The following is a 24,989-nucleotide window of genomic DNA, read 5'->3' on the forward strand; positions in this document are numbered from 1 at the left end:
TCATGGGTAGAACGAGCTAACATAAAAAAAATGACAATCCTACCCAAATTAATTTATTTATTTAGTGCCATGCCCATTGAACTACCAAAAAAATTTTTTACTGAATTAGAAAAAAACCATAACAAAGTTCATTTAGATGAACAAAAGATCAAGAATATCCAGGGAAATCATGAAAAAAAAATGCAAAGCAAGGAGGACTTACAGTCCCACATCTCTCAAACTATACTATAAAGCAGTGGTTATCAAAACAATTTGGTACTGGCTAAGAGACAGAAAAGAGGATCAATGGAATAAACTTGGGGGGTAAGTGACCTAAGCAAGACAGTCTATGATCAGCCAAAAGATCCCAGTTTGGGGGACCAAAACCCACTATTTGATAAAAACTTCTGGGAAAACTGGAAGACATGTGGGAGAGATTAAGTTTGGATCAACACCTCACACCCTACACCAAAATAAACTCAGAATGGATGAATGATTTGAATATAAAGAAGGAAAATATAAGCAAATTAGGCAAACACAGAAAACTATACTTGTCAGATCTTTGGAAAAGGAAAGACTTTAAAACCAAGCAAGAGCTAGAAAAAATTACAAAATGTAAAATCAATAATTTTTTTATATCAAATTAAAAATTTTTTGTACAAACAAAACTAATGCATCCAAAATTAGAAGGGAAGCAACAAATTGGGAAACAATCTTCATAATAAAAACCTCTGATGAAGGCCTAATTACTCAAATTTATAAAGAGCTAAACCAGTTGTACAAAAAAATCAAGCCATTCACCAATTGATAAATGGGCAAGAATACGCAATTTTCAGTCAAAGAAATCAAAACTATTAATAAGCACATGAAAAAGTGTTCTAAATCTCTTACAATCAGAGAAATGCAAATCAAAACAACTCTGAGGTATCACCTCACACCTAGCAGATTGGCTAACATGACAGCAAAGGAAAGTAATGAACGCTGGAGGGGATGTGACAAAATTGAGACATTAATTCATTGCTGGTGGAGTTGTGAATTGATCCAACCATTCTGGAAGGCAATTTGGAACTATGCCCAAAGAGCACTAAAAGACTCTTTGCCCTTTGATCCAGCCATAGCACTGCTGGGTTTGTACCCGAAAGAGATAATAAAGAAAAAGACATGTACAAAAATATTCATAGCTGCGCTCTTTGTGGTGGCCAAAAATTGGAAAATGAGGGGATGTCCTTCAATTGGGGAATGGCTGAACAAATTGTGGTATATGTTGGTGATGGAATACTATTTTGCTCAAAGGAATAATAAAGTGGAGGAATTCCATGGGGACTGGAATGGAACAACCTCCAGGAAGTGATGCAGAGTGAAGGGAGCAGAACCAGGAAAACATTGTACACAAAGACTGATGATACACTGTGGTACAATCGAATGTAACGGACTTCTCCATTTGTGGCAATGCAATGACCCTGAACAACTTGGAGGAATCTATGAGAAAACCACTATCCACATCCAGAGGAAACACTGTGGGGGTAAAAACACTGAAGAAAAACAACTGCTTGAATACATGGTTCGATGGGATATGGTTGGGGATGTAGACTCGCAAGAAATATCCTAGTGCAAACAACAACATGGAAATAGGTTCTGGAACACAGTAATACCCAATGAAATTGCGCATCTGCTTTGGAAAGGGTGGGTGGAACGGAGGGAGGGAAATAAATGATTATTGTAACCAATAAATAAATGAATAAAAATAAAAAAGAACCTCCCCATCATACTAAATTTTAGCGTTTGACTATATAAAGTTTTTATACAGTGACAAAAGCTTTTTCTGCATCTATAAATGAAATGGTGTGGTTTGGGACATTTTTATCTTTAAGGCAATTACTTATGCTGATTTATGCTCATTTTTTTCCTTCATGTTCAGCTAATCTTGCATCTCTGGTATAAATCCAACTTGATTATAGTGATTTTGTTGTTGTTGTTAAATTATTATAATTCTGGAGCGGTTTGGGAGGGGAGGGAAGGATTTTACTTTAAAATTTTGACTATATTCATTAATATTGGGTTTTAGTTCTCTTTCTTTGCCGTATGCTTCCTTGGTTTAGCTATTAGGAATATATTTGGCTCATAGAAATCATATGGTAAGATGCTTTCTTTCTCAATTTTTGAGAATAGTATGTGTAGTTGATTAGTTATTAATTTTTCTTCAAAATTGATAATTCTGATCAAGAAAGCTTTCTTTGGCAGTTCTTTTATAGTTCATTCACTGGGTCACTGAGATCTCCATTTGGTAATCTCTGTTAATTTGAGAATTTTATACTTTTTTTTAGGTGATCCTGGATTTTTTTTTTATTGGTAGAGAACCATGTATAAGAGGTTCTGATCATTTTCACTTACTATTATCAACAGTTTTTAGAAAATAGCCCCAGAATGAACTTCTCACTATTCTCTACCTAAGGTATGCTCACTCTGGTGTTGTGTCCTATCTAGAATCCTACATGTATAAATTTTGCACTCTTATTTGTAAGCTTTTCATCAGAAAGAGTCATGATGGCAAAAGACTGAGATGTAGACATGATACCCCTAATGTCAGTCTGAAGTCATATCTATAAGCATGGACTATAAGCAAGGTAACTAACATGTATAAAATAAACAGGACGACCCACATAAGGGGAGAACTAGGAAAACAGGGGCCACTCTAAGGAGGAAATTGAGGACTAGGGAACATGGAAAGATCTAGAAGACATAAAAGGTGTTCAGATACCCCAAGTAACGCTATCTCAGAAAATTATATATCTTAAGTAAAAAAAAATTAGTATTATATTAATCAGGCATTTACATGACAGGGTTCTGAGTTGTATAAGGCAGTAGTAAGAAATTTTTCTTTTTCAGTATACTCCAAAATACATTCATGAATTGCAAATGATTTGTATATCTTTATGTAATGAGTTTGTCTTTAACTCCTTTCTATAACATACCTATCTACTCTAGAAAATTATTTGTTCAAATCTTCTTGCTTTTCTGGGTTTATAGTAATTGTGTCTGAAATTTCCTATTTTACTCCCACACCTGCACAAATTAAAATGATGCTCTCTTCCTATCAGATCAATTTTAAAATTAAATTACCATGTCACTGGCTCTCCCCTGAAACATGGTTCTACTTTATTCCACTGCCTCTAAGGCTGGTACCCTATACCGATGCTGCAGAGAGCTCTTTGCAGGCCTTCCCAAGAAAATTAAGTTAATATCTAGCTTTTGTTCATGCTTTTCCTCTGACAGGAATGCCCTTTACCAAGCTCTAATTACTAATCTTTCAAAGTGCTAACTCTTCCATAAAGTCTTACCCAATAAACTGCAGCCAACAATGACCTCATTCCTACTAGTCCCACTAGTCCTCTGTATGAATGATCTAAAACAGATCACATATTTGCTTTCCCTTTATAGTATTTCCCCTACAGCAATACCTATGCCTTTGTTCCCCTTCACAAAGGCTTGTTAATTTGATTACATATTCATCTGGGTAAAAGGGGCAAAAAGCCAAAAACTACAAGATGACTAGGTTTGAGATCTCTGGTCTATGCTATTTTGATGGCACTTAATTCTGTGCTAAATTTTATGGTACTTAATTCTGCCTAACAATGTTGTATAATGCTTTGTATTGCTTATTTTTTCATATACATAATAAACATGTATGTATTCTACTTAAATACCACAAAGATTCAATATTCTTATCCATATCCAACTTCATATTTCATCACAGTAACAACCCAGCACAGTACTTCATACCAAGCACATATATACAAGTAGGCACTTAAATAAATGCATTTTGACTTATTAGCCAGAATTTTCTTGTAATCTTCTCCAGGCTGTTGTAATCTCCAAACCATTTGGACCTCTAGAGACCATGCTCTGGAGGAAATAACCTACTCAGTTTTTGGTGATCTTAACTTGGGCCTGGGCTATTCTGATTAGTGGTGGGGAGGTAAATGAGTCCAAACTCACAAAGCCATGGAACCAGTTTGAGATCAAGTCATTTTTCACCTTTCATTGAATCACCTACCCAGGCCATTGTGTAAGTCACCCCTTCTCTCTGTGTGTGTCTCTCTCCCTCTCTCTGTCTCTCCCTCCATCCCTCCCCCCCCCTCTCTCTCTCTCTCTTAATAAATATTTTATATAAATAGGATAATAGTAAAAAGTAAAATTAAATATCCAGAAAGCAAAGAAGGAAACCACGATTTTCTGCAAAACAGTATTACTAGGGATAGCTGAAGTCATTAATGACAGTGAATAGATAAAAATTGATCATTACAAAAATCATCAAGTAATATATAATTTTTTCCTCATTTTATTTAGCTTCCCTAAGGCTCAAATTCATCAGCAAGAGTTTCACAAAATATAGAGCTCCAATAATTCTGAATCTTGGTTTCCTGCTGGAGTGGCAGCAATATTTTAAGGTCTTGCCTCATACATGTTAGGTTATTTTTTTTTTCCTTAAAAAGCTGGCTTTCTGGTTATCGAAATACCAAAAAAAAAAAAAGCCACTAGGAGCCTCAGCCACAACTCAATGACTGATATAGAGACCACTGTGAGAATCACAGAATCAACAGCATTCTCTCATGCTAATAACTAAATATGCTTGTATTAACCATCAGATCTTTTATGAATGTTTCATCCTGTTCCAGCATCTAATGGGGTATGTGAGACTAGTCGGCTCAGTGCCAACCTAGAACACCTATTTAAATCTATAAAAATATTAACAGGCATCCATCAGCCTATCATAAAAACTGCCAAAGTTCAGTCCTTAAAAAGGAAAATCTTTAGAAGGCTAGGCCAACCTAACATCTGTTCTCTTGTGAAATGGAAAAAAAAAATGATAAGCCTGATGCACAGTAAACAAATAATATTTAAGGACCTCACTAAAATACCAACATCACAAATAAATTAGGAAATGTTTGTGGTCATTGATGATGGTTAAGTTCATAGATTTTTTTACATTAGACAAGAGAGATAAAAAGATTTTATAGTTAATATAACTTATAACCTTCAAATTTAACAACAAACATTATAATATATTGAAACTAAACCCTACTATCAAAGCAATTGTACCAGGCAATTACCAGCAAACAAATGATACTTTCTCTTTTATATGAAGGTAATGTCAAACTCAATGACATTTTCTTCTGTACCAGACCTTGTTCCCTGCTAGGCCGATCAATCCATGCATAATATTAAGAAAGTATTTTAGAACTTTCTTCTTTTTATCCTTTGTAATTCACTCTAGTAATTACATATGTTTAACTGTCAATTCAAACTGAGAAGTTAATAACTACAACAGCAAAAATATGCTTATAAATAAATCAAGGAAAAGGAGAAATATCTTGGTGTATTTATGAATAGGGACAGCACTCCCCATTGGGGACCTTCTCCCCTTTAAGTCTTGGAAGCCTGAAAATCATCATATGGTCTTATGTGTATTATGTATATAATTAATAAAGACTTCATATATATACATGTATATATGTATATATATAGGAATACATATATAATTAATGATATGTATGAATATTAATGATAGAGATAGAGATAGAGATAGAGATAGAGATAGAGATAGAGATAGAGATAGAGATAGAGATAGAGATAGAGATAGAGATAGAGATAGAAATAGAGATAGAGATAGAGATAGGAAACAGACTGTGTACACACACACAAAAAGGTTTGGCTCTATGACTACCAATAACCCAGGCTTGCTAAATCAGATCCCACATCAGATTTCTGGTTTGATCTTATACCCTTAGTCTCAGGTCTTGACCCTATGGAGTCTATATATTTGTGTGTGTGTGTGTGTGTGTGTATTCTAATTTTTCTGGATCAACAACTGGCTTTCCTATTTGTGGTCTGTATCCTGTGAATGCCCCACCCCCTTCATGTCTATTTAACCCAGCTCCCATTTCTGACTCTTCCTGGTCTATTGCTCCCCAACAGATGAATGTATTCACCTTTCAATATAAAAGATGTCAAAGGTCACTGCCAAAGGATGACATTTTAACATAACATCCTTGGTTGTGGCATAAAGCCTTTAGGTTAATGAAGCACTATATATATATATATATATATATATATATATATATATATGCATATATATATGCATATATATATTTAATATTAAGTTTTCTTATTTAATTAATTAGTTTAGGGGATTTTTTCCATGGTTACATGATTCCTGTTATTTCTCTCCCCTCCTCCCACCAATCTCCTGTAGCCAACAAGCAATTCCACTGGGTTTTACATGTGTCATTGATCAAGACCTATTTCCATATTATTAATAATTCTACCAGGGTGATTGTTTAGAGTCTATGTCTCCAGTCATATCCCCATCAACTCATGTGATTAAGCAGTTGTTTTTCTTCTGTGTTTCTACTCCCACAGTTCTTTCTCTGTGTATAGCATTCTTTCTCATAAGTCCCTCAGAATTGTCCTGGATAATTGCATTGTTGCTATTAGAGAAGTTCATTACATATATTTTTAGATGGCAAAGAGAAAAAATAGCACCATTTTGAAGGGAAAGTTTAAAAATGGAAAAAATACATTAAAATTGAAGGGCAGGATAGGGGAAAAGTTAGCCTTTTAAAATTCTTTTTCTACCATGAACGAAGTCCTGGTTTTAACTATACCTAACAATAAGTAGACTAGAAGAATTTCCTCTAGTACTATATAAAAGTGCTCAACATTATAAACGCATCTTTTTAAAGTAAACAACCAATGACAACTCTTCTCTGCAATTCTTGCAAAGTTCTGAAACTTATAGTCTGTTTCAATAAGAACCGTGCCAAACATGGAAAAATAATTAAAACTTTAAATTAAAAAAAAATTTTAAACCAAGAACAGTGCCCAAACTTATTATTGATGTTTTAATATCTGTAACATGCTTTACAAATATTTTTATCATTTCATTCTCACAACAACCCAAAAGATAGAGAGAGAAAAGATGGAGAGATAAAATTCCCATTTTACAAATTTACTACTGCAATCGTAAAGCTAAAATGTTATTAACATTTGAACAAGATACACTATTTCCAAACTACTTTCTTCGTTATAAATATAATATAAATAAATATAATTCAGGCAGATTAAACGCTAAAATACAAAATAGCTAAGGATACACAAAAATCTTTCTGCATGAAAACTTTCATCAACTAAAAAGACAATTAAATTACTGCTAGAGAAACAAAAATGGTAACATTTAAACAGATTAGAAAACCTAAGTAAAATCATCTAAAGCAAAAAAAAAATTCATATTATCAATATACTTATACTACAGGTTAGATAAGTTAAATATTTCATCTGTGAAAAGCAATAAAATTTTCATGCTAAATAAAAGATGTTAGCTTAAAAAAAATCATCAAATACTTAGGTTCAAATATGGCTTCAAATACTTACTAGTTGTATGACCCTAGGCAAATTACTTACACCATTCATTGTCTAGCCCTTGCCACTCTTCTACTTAGGAACTAATACAAAGTATTGAATCTGAGATGACTGATAAGGTTTTTAAAAATAAATAAAATAAAATAAACCCCACAATTAAGTTCAGTTGGAACTAATCACAAATCTATGCATTCTATGCTCTGCAAGCATGGGTGTTTCATTAGCTGAACAATATAAAATGAATGTTGCATCATTCTAGGCTAGTACTTGCTGGCTTTGGATTTTAAATACTACCTTCAAACTGAATTAATTTTAAAAGTCTACCTAGCTCCAAAATATCCTCTTTTAGGGAATACCATATAGGTATGCTCTAAAGACTCAGAAGATTAATTGTTTATTGTGAAAATGCTAATTTATCAATCGCTCTGGCTCTGTGAATGTGACTTTTTACCAAACCAGCTCACAGAAGGGGGAGAGGAGGGTGGCAGGAGGGGAGAGACAGAGAGAGAAAGGGAGGGAGGGAGAGTGGAAAGGATGGGGGGGGGGAGGTAAGGAGGGGGGGGAAGGTAAGGGGGGGGAAGGAAGGAAGGAAGGAAGGAAGGAAGGAAGGAAGGAAGGAAGGAAGGAAGGAAGGAAGGAAGGAAGGAAGGAAGGAAGGAAGGAAGGAAGGAAGGAAGGAAGGAAGGAAGGAAGGAAGGAAGGAAGGAAGGAAGGAAGGAAGGAAGGAAGGAAGGAAGGAAGGAAGGAAGGAAGGAAGGAAGGAAGGAAGGAAGGGAGGGAGGGAGGGAGGGAGGGAGGGAGGGAGGGAGGGAGGGAGGGAGGGAGGGAGGAAGGAAGGGAGGGAGGGAGGAAGGGAGGGAGGGAGGGAGGGAGGGAAGGAGGGAGGGAGGGAGGGAGGAAGGAAGGAAGGGAGGGAGGGAGGGAGGGAGGGAGGGCAAGAGAGGGGAAAAAGAAGCAACCAACCAAAACTGTATTTGCTGTACCATCCAACAAAAAGAGGAATACTATACAATGGCTTTCATAGCAAACCTAAGGGTTTCTTTATGTCAAACTCACTTCTTACCTCTAGGTCACAGCTGTACTCCGTGCCATCCAGAAGGATCACTTTACACGGCACAGTTTTTATCTTCTTGGAAGCCTTCTGGGCTGTCTTCTCTGCTTTGAGCTCAGTAGTCTGAACTTCCTTAGTCTCCCTTTTTGCTGCTTCTCCTTCCTGTTTTTCTTCCTGGATTCCTTCTACCTTTGCCACTTCTATCTCTTTACTATCTTCTTTAGCAGGCTGTTGAGAAATCAATGTAATAAATCATCATAATACAACAAAGGTTAAAATCTTCCTAAACACTTCTAAAGAATTTAAATTATCTCTACACCAGAGGTTCTTCATCTGGGATGCATGAACTTTTTTTTTAATACTTGGATAACTATATTTTAATATCATTGGTTTCTTTGGAAATCCTACGCATTTTATTTTATGACATTTAAAAACTTTATCCTGGGAAAGTCTGTGAGCTTCATCAGACTGCCAAAGAGGTCCATGACACAAACAAGGTTAAGAACCACTGCTCTATAAGATAGTTTCAGAAAAAGCTGGGAAGATTTATATGAACTGCTAAAAGACCAAAGTGAGCAGAACCAAGAGAACATTATACACAATAATAGCAACATTGTACAACTGTGAATGACTTGGCTATTCTCAGTAATGCAATGACCTAAGGCAATTCTGAAGGGTCTTATGATGAAAAAATGCTATCCACCACCAAAGAACTGGTGGAGTCTGAATGCAAAATGAAGTATGCTTTTTTAAACTATTTTTTGTCTGTTTTCTTTCACAACATGGCTAATATGGAAATATGCTTTGCATGATTGAACATATATAATCTATATCATATTGCTCGTCTTTTCAAGGAAGGGAGAGAATAGAGAGCGAGAGAATTTGGAACTCAAAATTTAAAAAATATATATTAAAAATTGTTTTCACATGTAATTAGAAAAAAAGAAAATATTCAAAAAGAATTCTAAATTCTAAGCCAATCATAAGTAATTGCTACAACTGTAAATGTTATTTTAAAATCTCCATTATTCCTATCCTAAATGCAGATTCCAACATTCCTCTGGGAAAGAGACAATGAAATAAAAGAAAATTGTTCCAAAAATATTTTTAGTTTGCTGTCAGCTAACTCTACTGACAATTTTGGCATTAAAAATCAAAGTTCTAAAGGCACAACAATTCAAACCATATTAAAAATTAATAATTTAAACCACAAGAAAGACATTTGATTTACACAGCCAAAATCAATGAGTAGCACTGTCAAAAAATTGACAAAAAATGAATAGGAAATTCTGGGTTTATTTTTCTTTCAAAGAATTATATATCTAGCACCAGAAGGAGCTTCAAAGGCCATCTATTCAAACATTCCCCTTACAGATAGATGAATGAACTAAAGCCCAGAAAGTTTAAATGAACTGTCCAAAGTGAGAAAAGTTGTGACAAAGGAAAGAACCAGAGCCAATGAGTGTCCCCCTTCCTCTGTCCATACTGCCATTTTCCTTTCATTCAAATGAACATCTAAGCTAAATGAAGGGGAAACAGGCTCAAATTGATCACAGTTATCCCTTAACTTTAAACTTACAGAGATAGGAGCAGCTTGGTAGCTTAGTGGACTGAAAGCCAGGTTCATAGGTGGGAAGGCCTGGGTTTAAATTTGGCCTCAGATACTTCCTAGCTGAGTGACCCTGGGAAAACTCACTTAACCCCCTTTCACCAGCCATGCCCTATGTGCCACAAACTTTGCGCCTCAGTCTTTGGACTCCAAAGCCACATGAGGGTACACCATAGATGAAACTGCACAAAGACAGTAGTCATTTGTGGTCACCGAGAGACTACCACTACTGTTCTTCTACATTGGAACCAATACTTAGGATTGATTCTTAGATGAAAGATGAGATTTAAAAAAAATTACAGAGATAGGACAAAGTCATGGGATCCACCAACCAAAGAATGAGGAGTTAGAGCTAGAGCAAACCTTTGAACCTTTTATCTTGTTTCCATCTAATCCAACCACCTCACTTCTTCTACCAGTGAGAAAACTGAAGGCAAGAGGGGAAAAAGTAACTTGCCCAAGGACACACTGGGTTTTGCCACTAGCTGTGAAAACATGATGAAGTCACATTCCTCCTCTATCGTTATATATAGTTACCCTCATCTGCTGATAGAATGAGGCAATTAAACTGGATAATTCCTTACGTTCCTGCATCCTAACATCCCACTCTTGGGGGCCTCCAATAAAGCCCAAACCTAAAGGATTCTGGATGCTTTTGGCCATTCCAGAGGGATTCTGGGAGTTTAAAGACTGATAAGTCTTTTCTGGAACTCTCGGGCTGCCCCTTGGGCTGCTCTCAGGCTTTGGGATCTGCTTACCTGCGTCTCGGCACTGCTCACCGAGTGTTTCTCCTCCTTCTCATCAGCTCGGACGCCCTGCCGTTTTCTCTCCAGGACCTCTTCGGCATCACCCCTGGCCATGCTCCCTTCTTCTGCAGCGGATTCGTCTTTCTCTACGGCAGCTTCTTCGAGGAGAGGTTCGGCAGGCTCCTTCCTTTCCACTCCATCTTTGACTTCTACCAGGGTGTAGGACTTCTGTTTCTTGAGCCAAGGAGGTATGAACCGAGAGATGCCCCTGCTCTCGGAGGGATCCTTCTCCTTCTTCTGGCTGCGGGGGCTGCTTTTGCTGACAACAGCTGCAGGGGGAGACGTGGGACTTTTTACCTCCTCGGGTTCTGAGGATGGATTCTGTTGACTTTCTGGTGCTTCTTCATCGGGTTTCTCTTGGGCAGTATCTGATCCAATTTGCTCATCCTGCTTGTTCACTTCGGACTCGGAACCAACTTCAGTAGTCATGATCACCGGGGATGCTAAGGATAATATCAAAGCATGAGTGTTACCTTTGCATTTGCGCTCAATATTAGCTTAAGATGGACAAGGGGAGAGTGCAGGGGAAACAGATTCAGCCTCTCTCCTCCCCCCAAAAAGGAACAAGAAAAGGGGATAGCAAGTATGAGGTTTAACATAAAAGCCGTAAGGGGGCAAAATCCTTAAAATAGAGCACTTGGTGTAGGTTCTTCTACTGGCACATTGTAGGCGCTTGACAAATATTTGTTGTTTGATTGACTGTTTAGTTCTCATTGATTCTGGAGATTTGTAGAGAGAATTGCTATTTGAGGAAATCCTCTTATCAATGCAAGTGGGTTGTCTGATACTTAAAGTCTTAAAAAAACTTAAAAAAACAAAAAAATACATTTGTGAAGTGGACACAATAATAGCACCAATGAGATAATAACTGTGATGCACTTAGCACAGTGCCTGGCACATAGTAACAATTTTACAAATGTTAGCTATTTTTATTATTATTATAATAGAAGTTTCTTTCCTATTTCTACTCCAATTTATAACTAGAAATTCTTATAAGACAAAGGAATTTTGCCTTTCTATAGAAATTAGAATTTTGTTCTTTTCTCTGTAAAATAAATTGAAATTTCTGCTGGTATCATTATGAGTTTGAAGATCTTTAATTTTACAATCTTCCAATTTTTAAGCCAAACTTGAGTTCTTCCAAGATAAAAAGTATCATAAGATAAAACAGATGGAATTGGCTTTTTTATACCATATACATCTTGTATATACACAGGTTTGAATGTTGTCATCTCCTTTAAAATGCCCCCAACTCCTGGAAGGGTGAGAATTAAGGTTTTCCCTTTCTCTGTTGCCCTCTTATTGTTAACACATGGTACCCACCTTAATAATATTGGTTGATTTGCTTATTGGTAAGAAAACTCTAAAACCAAAAGTTTGCTTTTTTAAATCATTTTTTAAAAACCATTCCTAAACATTATCATCCTTGCTGCTATTCTAATTTATGACAATCTTTTGGAAACATCAAAGTACAATCAAAGCCTCCATTACCCAATTAAATTATTATCATGATTATTTTTTTGCAAAGATTTTAGTTGGTGTACTTTTACAATATACTCATCTCAAGGCTGAGACTATAGGTCTATTTGTCTGAAGAAGTAACTATCTCAAAGTTGAGCCAACCAAACCCTAGAAAAGTATAAATAAAGAACTTTAAAATTGGAAGGGCCCTCAAGGGTTGGACTCTTAACATCATTTTTACAGATGAGGCAACTGAGTCAACACAGAGTAAAGAGCTAATTGATATAGATATCTTATCACACTGCTTTAATTGCCATTTAAAACTTTTCAAATCAAAGCAGTATTAAATCTAAGTATTAGACACTGTTCCAAATTTACCTGATAGCCAACAACCCTACTACTTAAGTTCATGTTCATTTATGGAATTTGGGCCTCCAAAAAAGTGTTAATCCTGACAACTGACCAAAATATTGTATAATGGCAGTAAAATACTGCCATCAAATTTCTTACTGCTTTTTAAAAAATACGTGGGTGTCATTTTAATGTATCATATAGGATTAAACCTATTCTGGCCTATGAAGTTATTCAAATATATGTTTGGTCTCCCAATGTGAAAAACTATTTCATGATTCAATCAAGATTAAGCAAAATAATCTATAGAGGTATTTTAACTTTCTTAGAGCTACATGAGGTACACAGTGGATAAAGTGCTGAGTTAGGAAATCATGAAGAAGACCTAAATTCTAATCCAGCCTCAGACACTTGCTAGCTCTGGGCAAGTCAGGTAAACTCTGACTAATTCAGTTTATGAATATGAAGAAGCATAAATGCAGACTATAATCAAATATAATAGCAACAAAAAAGAAGATTAGCTTTTCAGATTATGGTCACATTACAAGAAAAAGCACGTGAAGAGATTTTATTTAGCCTTAGCACTAATGAGCTAAATGGAAGGGGAACTAGGACTAGGCTAGGCCAGATGTTAATCAAAAGCAAAAAAAGGCATAACAAAGCTGTTTCATTACAAAGTATAAATCTTCTGCCTTTTACTAAAGATTTCCACGTAAATCTTTCATTACAAAGTAAAGCAAAGTGAAATCATCTTAAAATCACGTTATCAAATGTTTATAAACCAATGACCCAGTGAAATATATACAAAAAAAGGAAAAATGGCCATTTTTATCATTTTCACCTGAACTTTTGAGTATACTTCTATTAATGTTAGCTAGGCAAATCCTTAATGTAGTTAAAAAGGTCAAAGATAAATAACTTTCTGCATACTTTTTATAGTGCCACATAAGGTAACACAAAAATTATTCTGATATGACATTTTTTGCACAAAATTTTTAAACCCAATTGTTACAATGATTTTTTAAAATATACCATAATTCTATACAATTGCAATACTTTTCATTGTTTCACCTAGCACTAGAGAATCCTACTATTTTAAAGAATCTCGGCAATCATCTCTCATCCTCCCTTGTTCCCTTTACAGATGAGAATACTAAAGCTCAGATAAGTAAGTGATTTATCCAAAGTATGAATAGCCAGGCTGGGAGAGAAGCTGGCTCTTCAAATTTCTACTAATTCTGGGGCTTTTTTCTTTGCTAATCTCTAATTACTTTTCCCTGAATTCTATTATTTATAGTTATATATTAAGTAAAATATTTCCTCTATTTCCATTTGCCTTATCATCATCAGCTAAAAAAGAAGATTGGAGATTAACAGCAAGCTCATTAGGAGATCATGTGGTTTCAACACAATCAGCATGTTAGCATGCTTCATCTGTGCTTATAAAAGTTTTCATTATTGTAACAGTACCATGAGAAAAAGCATGCATCACTTAACCTTCAGTCATGCAGAAGTTTCCATTAATAAAATAAACAGTACTGGTTAGGTAGGCAGCTTTGTAATATGAAACTATGCTTCTTCAAAAGAAAGGTTAGTTACCAAGTTATCAGCCTCACTATGCCCATGCTGCTATTTAGTTCTGTTAGAGAGGTGGGATTCAATCAAAAAGTAATTAAAAATGAGAATGTTAATTTCATCCATGGCCACTGCCTACCCCCCCCCCAAAAAAAAACCTATATATTCTAAAATATGTCGAACCACAGATTCCCAATATTTGAAAGAAGAGGAATTTTTTTGAATTTCTAGAGTCTTGAAATCATCAATAGAGAAGTGAGGATGGGGGAAAATGCCAACTGTGTTTCCCTTTTATGCAAGAATCCCAGTAAATCATGAATATTACAGGAAGAGAATCTTAGATTTTGAAAAGATTTTATTATTGAAAAGATATTATAAACAATCTAAAACAATTCCTATATTTTACAGGTCCAAATTGGTTTCTCAATGAATTCATCCCTAATGATCAATTTCAAGGATGGCCTCCCTCCTTAACTTCTCCTATCACTCTAGAATTTTTATATGATTTATCTTCTAATAAAGTTACCAGCAAACCTTTGTGTTCTGTGTCTCCCTCTCCAAGGAGAAAAAGAATCCCCTAAAGGGCAGGAATTGTGTTACCTCATCTTTGCATCCTTACTCATAGGAATCTATCAATCAGTCAATCTCTTATCCCATAGCAATAGCTGGGGCACTCAGAGGCCCACAGCAATAGCTAATATAGGGACTCAACCTCTCCTTCCCCAATTCCAGAGCCAGACTTCAACCTTCCTGACAATGCATCTGATCCTTCCTTTCACTCCCTAGCTAGGCAATGAACCCCCACCCATACCCCTATGGGAGGAAAACCACAATCCTCTCCCACTCTGACCAGCAGGCCTCCTGACAGCCTGATACACCCCCAAAAATACCTCTAGACTTCTGGGTCTTTCTATTTGTCCGGTACCAACTTCTTTCCTCCAAGTATTATCTTTCCCCAATTATAGAGTATCAACTCATTGAGACCAAGACTATGTTCTTTTTCTGTCTCTATCCCCAAGCACAGTGCTTGGCGTATAGAAAGAACTTAATAAGTTTATTCATCAACCACTAAACATTCTTTATTAAGGATGTACTACCATATTGAGAGCATGGATTTAAGCCCGAGGGACACAAATACAAATAATAAAACAATCCTTACTGGCAAGGAGTTCACATTCTAATGAGAGATACAAGAGCATACATCAGTATACAGAGAACAAATATAAATGAATAGTAAGTAGTTAAATAAAAGTTAGGAGACAGTGCACTAGCCCTTGTGGGGGAGGGGGGTGCAGATAAGGAAACAAATTATATAGACCAGTAGTAGTTGCCCAACTTTTAGAGTTCAGAATCCCTTTACACTATTAAAGTAACTGAGAACTCCAAAGAGCTTTTGTTTATATGGACTACTGATATTTATCATACTAGAAATTAAACATGCTAAATATATGAAATATTTCTATATTAATTATTTTAAAGTATATAACATCTTAAAAGTTATATTTTCATGAAAAACATTTTCAAAACCAAAAATATATTGAGAATGTTGTTTTACATATTTTTGCAAATCTCTTTAGTATATGCCATAATAAAAGACAGATGGATTCTCTTATCTACTTCTATAGTCAATCTGTTAAGATATAATATTTTGGTTTCAATATGGAGGGGGGGAAAATCCAGCCTCACACAAATGTATAGTTGGGGAAAGGTGGAGCATTTTAATACTCAAATACCATCAGTATCATTACAAAAAAATATTCTTGACTTTGTGGCCACCATAAAAGGACCTTTGGGGTCACAAATTATGCTTTGTGAACTAATAATATAGAAAAGAGTACTTAAGCACTAACAGGGGAGATTTTATGAAGTGAAAACAAGAGTACATTAGAAATATAGGAGACTGGTCAATGCCAAGGAAATATCAAAACTGTTTGTAGAATTAGTCTAAAGTTATACAACTGGTTAGTGCAGAAGGGACTAGAACTCGGGTTTCCTGACTTCCAGACCAGTATTTTCATATCATATAATTAATTAGTTGAATTTAGAAGGGGCAGGGTGGAAGGACAGCACCCTCAGAATTAACATTTGCCAGATAAAGGCTTCATGATTACCTAGTGATTGCCATACCCCACAAAACCCTTGTCATTCTGCTAAGGAGAAGGGAAAAAAGAGAGGAGGAAGACAATAATCCTTCCCATCACACCAATTAAAAAAGCAAGGCACTCTGTTAACACTTGATGCATATTATTTTATCCTCTCAAAAACCTTGGGAAATAGGTGCCACTATTACTTCCATTTAACAGATGAAAAAACTGAGGCAAACAGAAGAATTAAATGACTTGCACAGGCTCACACAGCTAGTCAGTGTCTGAGGCTGGATATGTCTAACCACAGATCCAGCATTCTATTCATTTTGTCTCCTATCCACTTGCAACATCCCATCTGCCAAGAGGTCCCCTGGTAAAGTCTTTAACCCTAATGTCTCTATTCTGCTCGGCTCTATTTGTATTTGGAACAACTCCCTGTGTTGTCATTTTGCCCAAAGTCAAATTTCCACAGTACTACTTAACTGATGTGAGATGGACCTTGCCTTAAAGAAAACAAATCCTTCAATGGCCAGGTATAGAGGCTTACAGACAGGCTATTTAAAAAAAAAAATTCTCAGTGCTGTTCCCACCCAGCTCTCAAAGGGCATTTCAAGCTTCAGGTACTTGTTTCCCACTCCAAGGTATCTTTCTTTCTACTCTAATATCATGCCTATGATAACTAAGAATTCTGTTGTTAGGCAAAAGAGCAAGCTGAATTAAGTAATTGCAGCACGACATCTTTAGTCAGCTCTGATTATCCTATAGATGTTGCGAACAATCCTTTAAATTCTACTGGTGTAATTAAACAAAACAAGAAAGGCACCAAGTTAAATATTTATGAAGTGTCTAATATGTGCCAGGCATCAGGCTAAATTTTGGGAGTACAAACTCAGGAAAAATAAACAAACCAAAGCCCCTGGTCTTACCTGTTTATTCCTCTGCATCCTAAAAATGAAGCCTTCTGAACCAAAACCCACAAACCAAGCAAAATGTAAAAAAGATATGCAGTAAATCAAAGAGCCTCGTTCAAGCAGCCATTTTTAGTTTATTTTGAAACAGTCTGTTAGCCACTGGATGAAGAACTAGGAGTTCTGAGCACACGGACCAGGCATGAAGAAGATGGACAACTTCCCAACTCACCCTATGTCAATTGCTTATACTACTGTCTGCATTATTTTCTATGAAGTAGTATGATGACCCTGAAACTGGATACTCCACACTCCAAATGGGAGTTCTAAAGCCAACAACAGAAATGATCTGGGAGGATTATCTCCCAACTTAATATATGGAGCAGCTAGCGTTCATTTGAGCAGCATGTTCCTGGAGTCGGGAAAGCCTGAATTCAAATATGTTCTTAGACACATAAGCTAGTTCTATGACTCTAGACAAGTCTTTATCTCATTTTCCTCATCTGTAAAATGGAAATAATAATAGTACCTCTCTCTCTCATGGTTGTAGTGAGGATCCAAGGAGATAACTCTAAATCACTTAGCACAATGCCTGACACATAGTAGATATTACATAAATATTAGTTGTTTATTATTAGTGCCAACGATCTACTCCAATGTACATAATTAATAAATTACTATATCCCTGAAATATTTTAGTGGTCCATTACTCCATCCAGTTTTAACATAGTTATTTTTAATATCATTTAAAATAGATTGGATCAACATAGTGGTTTTCTGTAAAATAGTATCTTTCTTTTATTGTTCAGTCATTTCAGCTGTTTCTGACCCTTTGTGACTGCATTTGGGGTTTTCTTGGCAAAGATACTGGAGTGGTTTGCCATTTCCTTCTCTGGCTCATTTTACAGATGAGGAAACTGAATTAAATGATTTGCCCTGGGTCAGAGAGCTAGTAGGTGTCGGAGTCCAGATTTTAACTCAGAGAGATAAATCTTCCTGACTCAAGGTCTGGCACTCTATCCAGTGTGGAGTTATCTTTCTAGAAAAATATGAAATTGTTAGCATTTTCAGTGGCTATTCCAACATACTTTTTCACATTTGTTTTATACAGCACACTTTAGTGGCAAACAAATCCAAAGAGGATCAAATTAACTTCAGAGCACAGTTATATTAGAGTCTCTCTGCATAATCTGTAGAAAGTAATGAAAAAAAACCATAAGTAAAACGAAGCTTATGTGGGAAACTCACACGTAACCATTAGTCATCATCTGGCTATATGCCCATGCACACCTGTCTTTAAATACCAAGGTCTTGAAAACGTGTCATTTTTTCCACACATTCATGTTCTCTCAGTTAAAAAAAAAAAAATCTAACACCTCCAGTTAATGTTTATCAAAAGAACTATATATTTCACACCCCGTCTCAAAAAAAAGTGCTCCAAGTTCACCCAAGTAAGGAGAACTTTTCCCATTTGAGATGAATACTTTCAAGAGAACCTAATTTAAGATATGTCAATTAAGAATCATATTTTAGAAAAAATTTACATGCTGCATCAAGTATTATGACAAGAAATAGACGTGGGTACCAAGTAAGGTACACAGTCATCTGTCTGCCTGAATCCTGGAGATACATTTCATCCCATGTGAGCCAGAGGCAGCGACAAACAGAAATCATTTAAATCATGGACACTGAAAACTAATGATGTATATGACAAAACAGTAAGATGGAAGCTCCTTGCAGGACACATTTCCGTTTTTCTTTGGATGACCATTGCCTAACAGTGCCTCACACAGAGTAGGTGCTTACTACTCAACCAGCACCCCTGCTTCTTCTCATTTTGAAACTGAGAAATACCACATATATTATTAAAGGTCATGAAGACCCCCTCCTCTCCTCCTAGTATATTACTTCAGGATAAACAACAGCTACATTTTCACCAGGATGGTTAACAGACAACTATTTCCTTAGCCTCCTTTCCATTTTCAAAGCCACTATGCATTTGTGAGCAAATGTCACAGTGAGAGTGCCAATGTTCACCACAGACAAGAGTAAAAACAATTAGTGTCCTCCGGCATTGATTGGTATACTGTGCCAATTCAATATTCAAACTAGTTAAAATTTATTGGCATTCAAGAAGAAATGGTACTCAGACACTTTTTGGCTGTATGACCTTAGACAAGTCAAGTCGCTTAGTCCCTAATGCCTAGCCCTTTCTGCTATTCTGACTTGAAACCAATACTTAATGTTGATTTTAAGATAGAAGGTGAGGCTTTAAAAAGAAATAGATGCTTCACTTCAGCATCTCCATGTAATTTAAATAAATGGTTGTCATCATCATTTCTGATTTTAAATGATTACAAAAATGTTTGGGAATGTTCAAAACTCACTAGGTTTTCTTAACAACTACTATTTTAGTCTCTTCTGAAAAATCACAAAATGATCCTGGAAGGGTAAGTCAGCATGAGAAATTCTTCAAAATGCAAACACTATAGACTTGTGGGATATTATATATTACTTATCTTGTTTGTTTCTCCTCCCCCTCCTAGACTGTAAACTAAATGAGGCCAAGAATCCTGTACTACCCACACAATCTCCTCCAAAAAGGTAACTTACACCCAGAAGCTGCTTCATAAAATGTTTGATAAATGTTAAACAATACCATTACGTTTCCAGCTGATTTCCATATAAACCTATTCACTAAGAGTCACTCCAGTCTTCAAACTGACTTCAAGGACATAATTTGAGATTCAATTGACAAAAGATAATTCTAGATTTAAAAGTTTCTCCAAGTTTCCCAATTTAAATGCTTTTTTTTAATGATCTACACATTTGCCTCAGTGTTGAAATAAGTACTTTACAAGAAACATGCCATCAATCAACCAGTACAACAGAGCTTACAAAGGTGTAGCCATGGCCAATAAATGGGTAGGATAAAGATATTGGAGACAATGTTAATTTGATTGAATTCAATAATGATTCATGAATTTTATATTATGTACCAGATATTGTTGGTTAGTGCTAAGAACACAGTTCCCTCGCTTCAAGGACATTTGAATCTATGAGTGGAGGCAATGAGTAGATATAAGTATACCTAAAATAATCATAAATTAATTGCAAAGTAATTTTAAAAGGAAAGGAACTCGGCAAAAGGTCATATATAATAGTAAACTAAGAATTTAAAGTCAAAGAGGTAAAGATGGATTGAATTTCTGCCAGAGAAGTCAGTCAAAGGCATGGAGACGATAGATGGAATGTTCATGGGAAAATCAACCAGAAGAACATTTTGGCTAGACCATAGAGTGGACAATCCGAAGAGTCCTTCAGGGACTTATATTCTATAGGAGAGAAGGACTGGAAAAATTCAGAAAATTAAAAACAAAATATGCCCCATGAAAAACTAAACTGTTTCTTCTATACTGTCACATAGCTTTGGGAGCAAAGATGAGCCCCTAAAATGATCCAGAATTAATTGTTCAGTCTATTACAACTCCGTCACAGTCACGGTCATTAAATAGTAAAGGTATGAAATGAAACTGAATTCCTAGTGTATGATGATTTAAGGCTGTCTCTACCTCCACAAGGAAATGGATCTGTCAGACTCCAAATTAGAAAGCTTTATGAAAAATAACTCAACAATATTCTTCAGTGTAATGAAGTAAGTAAAGTAAGAAATGTGAAAATCCTGCCCTTAAGGAGACATTTTATTTTTCCTCTCTCTCTCTCTCTCTCTCTCTCTCTCTCTCTCTCTCTCTCTCTCTCTCTCTCTCTCTCTCTCTCTCTCTCTCTCTCTCTCTCTTCTCTCTCTCTCTCTCTCTCTCCATCTCTCCGTCTCAGTCTCTCTCCCTGTCTCTGACTCTCCCCCCTCTATTATAGAGAAAAGAACAAGTGTCAACTCCTCATTGTTATTGACACATAAAATACAATTCAGGAAGTCATTTTTATTCACTCTGGAAGGGTAGGAGTCAGATTCTTAATAATCTAGAGCAATACTGGGATGTAGAGGGGGATACATATACACATATACTAAACCAGTACTACTCAGCAATCTCCTCCCACTCAATTCATTTTGGGGAGAAGAAATAGGGACCAAAAGTTGTCACTGCAGCAAGGATATCATCACATTTCCTGTCCTTATTTCTCCCCTAAATCACATCTGCTCCATTTCCCTCATGTGAACAATGTAGAATGAGACCTCTATCAAAACGAGAATAAGACCTACATGAAATTATAAAGAATGAACTGAGTAGAACCACGAAAACACTATATACTGAGCAACAGATATCTTGGGAAATGACTGTGAATGTCTACCTCCAGAGAAAGAACTGATGAATAGAAATGTGTGAAATATAGTTTTATATATACATTTATCTTGTAGTCAAATGATGACTTGACTAGTGCAGGGAAAGGAAGATGGGAGAGAGGCACCTGGGAATTTTATTTTAACAAAGGAATAATTGATTGTATTATTTTCATTTTATCATTTTATAACAATTTTGTTTTATTTTGTTATAATATAAAATATTATAATTTTTATAAAGAATGTTTAAGAACTGAAGAATGGAAAGCCTAAGATCTCTCAGCACTCAGTACTTCTCCTAAGTACATTCTGAGAAGTATTATTAGAAAATTAGGAAAAAACATTAACTCCTGGGAGTAAGGTGGAGAATTGAGAAGTTTTAAGGAGGAGAAATCCAAGTTTAGTGATGAAGAAGGATAAGGATTTTGAGAGACAATGAAGAGGAAAGAGTTTAATCTGGGCGTGAAAAACTACTTATGGGAAAGAAACTTTAAAAGAAGGAAATGGAGTATTAAGTTTGAAGAGTTTGAAAGAGTCCAGGATGTCTAGAATAGAAGAGATCATGAAGGGGAAAAGTATGAAACATGACTGAAAATGTATTAGTCAGAGTTTTATAAGGATTTTGTTTTGTTTTTTTAATTGTTCAATGAAAAAAGGAGATAAGTGGAGTAGGAGGGAGAATTACATTCTTCAATATATATAAATATATATATATATACTCAATACATATACATATGTATATATGCAATAATTTAATAAATACACCAGTCACTTACATATTAAAACTTAAGTTGGAGAATTGGGTAGATGTGAAAGTGAACCACATTATTTTACCCTCCAAAATAAAATAAGTTTAGAAAAATTGCATAGTGATCTGGGGCACAGATAAACAAAAATCAGTCAATGAACTTTATTAAAGTATTTCAAAGTATACTCAAAGATCACTGGTTCCATCTGTATGGATACTCTTTGTACTGCTATAGATCATAATTTCCATATAATAATTTCATAAGATAAATATTTAGAGTTTGAAGGGATCTTAGAATTTATTGTTTAACCTCCTTGTTTTATAGATGAGGAAACTTGGACTATCAAGAGTAATTAGGTAACTTGCCCTGGATCAGTGACTTAGTATAAATATCTGTCACTCAGCAGCCAACCTGGAGATAAACCATGTAAAAATATTGTTTTTATAATTTGATAGCTCCCTAATTTACTAGGTTGATCCTTGAATGATAGACATAGGCTGCATCTGAGCTCATGCTTTTAAAGTATTTTTACTTGAGCATCTGCCAGAACCTGTGGTCTACTGGCATAGCTTTTGGGAACATGGAATCACAATTCTGGAATAGGACATCAGTGGAGGAAATATCATTCATTTAGATAACAATATGTAATAAAAATGCAAAATGCATCATGTTATGTCAGTATGAATCCAAATCTAAAATACTACAGTCAATAAATGCCAGTAACAGCTAACAAGGCCCTCTCCAAACCCCCTACAAATCCATCAAGGTTAACTGTATAGGATAAGTGTACTGGCTGCAGAGTCAACAATTTAAGAGGTCATTTGACAAAAGGCTGTCAGACCCAATCAACTTCCCACACTATGACAAGACTGCCATGCTATAGCAACAAATCTCTAGGTTCTAAATCCTCTACCACATAAACTCAGGAGCTCTAGTGTGAATGGGCATAAATAAATACCTTAGTAATGTCAATAAAACACAATTCACTTTTTAAACTTTACCATCTTTGCCAATTCTCCTCCAAGGGTTTAAATGAGATATGGAATTAAAGGAACAGTTAATAAATAAAAGTTAAGCAGGGACCAAAGCCAAAAACTACTACTCTTCTTCCAGATCAGTGATCTTAACCAAGGGTACAATATCTCAGTCAGGGGTCTGTGGATAGGTTTCAAAGGGTCTTTGAACTTGGGCAGGGGGGTGGGGGGGAGGAATTCATTATTTCAATATAATTGGTTTCCTATGTAATCCTATATACTTTATTTTATAAATTTAAAAATAAATATTAAATTATATGTTAAAAATTTTCATATTGTGAGTTCATAGGACAAAAAGGGTTCATGAAACAAAACAACAACAACAAAAAACCTCTGTTCTAGATTAATATACAAATTTAACTTGTATCTTGTTGCCTCAAGGTGAGCTGATTCCCATATTAATGCCACTCCAATGGTCAGACAGCAGATGGTGCCACAAGAGTGTTATTGTTATCTTCTTCCAAAATCTGAAAATGGTAATAGCAATTTCCCCAGGGCAGGAAAAGAAACACTGTAACTTTGATGAAATGACATATATCACATTTGGAATGCCCAAGGGTCTCTCTCCACTTTAAAAAAAAAATGAAATTGAAAACTCCTACTGTACTACCTTAGTGACTGATGTTAAACCATCTTCTCTAGGCACCTTGAATTCTTTAAAGTAACGATAATAGCCAAGGGCATTTTCTTCTACCTGACTTCAGAAAAGTCAAATATAATCTTTCTTGAGGTGAAATCGTGATGGGTGACACAATTTTGGTTTGTGACAATTGAGGAATATCACACAAAAAGGAAATTCAACTTTTCCGGGTACGAGTGAAATTAGAAACGTCAGCGCAAAGAGAACTCAAGCTTTCTATCTCTTTATCATGTCCACAATCCTAGATTACATTACTGATCAGCAAAGCACCTCATAATTTCCACATGTTCATACAACATGAATCCCATAAGAGACCTTTTTTTTTTAAAGCTGGCTTTGCAGTCAACGGAGATGCTATCATTTTTTAAAGTCCTACCCCAGAGAGTTATTCGTCTGAGTGGATGGCTCTCTCTATAGGCAATCGTCGGAGCAAAACGTGCACAGTTTCACCCTCCCTCCTCTACACAGATGAAATAACATTACTTAAGCGGTGCAGGAGAAATCCCTAGCACGGCAACGATAAGCAGTGACCCAGGTAGTGACCGCATAATGCACACATGCATATGGCAAGAGCCGTGTTTTCAGTCTTGGTAAGAAGGCAGCAATCAAAGCATGGCTCTATGACAGCAAGGCTGTCATATAGATGGAATTTGTAAATAAAATGCAGCCGCTCCAGAAATGAAGCGAGCTTTCTTACAGAATCCAAGTTCACTGAGTTCAAACAAAAGAGAAGCATTCATATTTCTTCATAGCCAAGAATAAACTAGAAATTCAGTAACGAAAGTAAAATGCAGGGGAAAACCTCATTATTTCACTACATGTCACTTACTGTGTGACAAATGCCCAGCCCCATAACATCCAGAACGACATTACTGATAACCGCCGTCACTAATATCCTGAAGTAAAGTTGAATGAGTTGTCTGATTTTTTTAGATAGAGCCCAGTTTGGTATTCCAGGTTTCCCCACCCTACCCGTTCCATCTAAAGCAAAGAAAAAGGAGAAACATTCCATAAGGCAGCAAG

The 24,989-nt window shown here is 35.8% G+C and overlaps 1 protein-coding gene across 29 annotated transcripts in view; it reads right to left on the bottom strand.

Annotated features, from left to right (window-relative positions):
• The window catches only part of EPB41L2 (erythrocyte membrane protein band 4.1 like 2), a 273,323-nt gene that overhangs the window by 139,901 nt on the left and 108,433 nt on the right, over positions 1-24,989 (bottom strand). For all 29 annotated transcript variants that reach the window (XM_056818770.1, XM_007484557.3, XM_056818777.1 and 26 more), the window contains 2 exons: positions 10,817-11,307; positions 8,462-8,677 (listed from right to left, as the gene is read on the bottom strand). In XM_056818770.1, the coding sequence (XP_056674748.1) occupies positions 8,462-8,677; positions 10,817-11,293 (693 nt within the window). In that variant the 5' untranslated portion in view covers positions 11,294-11,307. Of the gene's footprint in view, positions 1-8,461; positions 8,678-10,816; positions 11,308-24,989 lie in introns of those variants that run through there.

The sequence above is a fragment of the Monodelphis domestica genome, chromosome 2 (genome assembly GCF_027887165.1).
Source record: "Monodelphis domestica isolate mMonDom1 chromosome 2, mMonDom1.pri, whole genome shotgun sequence".
Taxonomy (NCBI): domain Eukaryota; kingdom Metazoa; phylum Chordata; class Mammalia; order Didelphimorphia; family Didelphidae; genus Monodelphis; species Monodelphis domestica.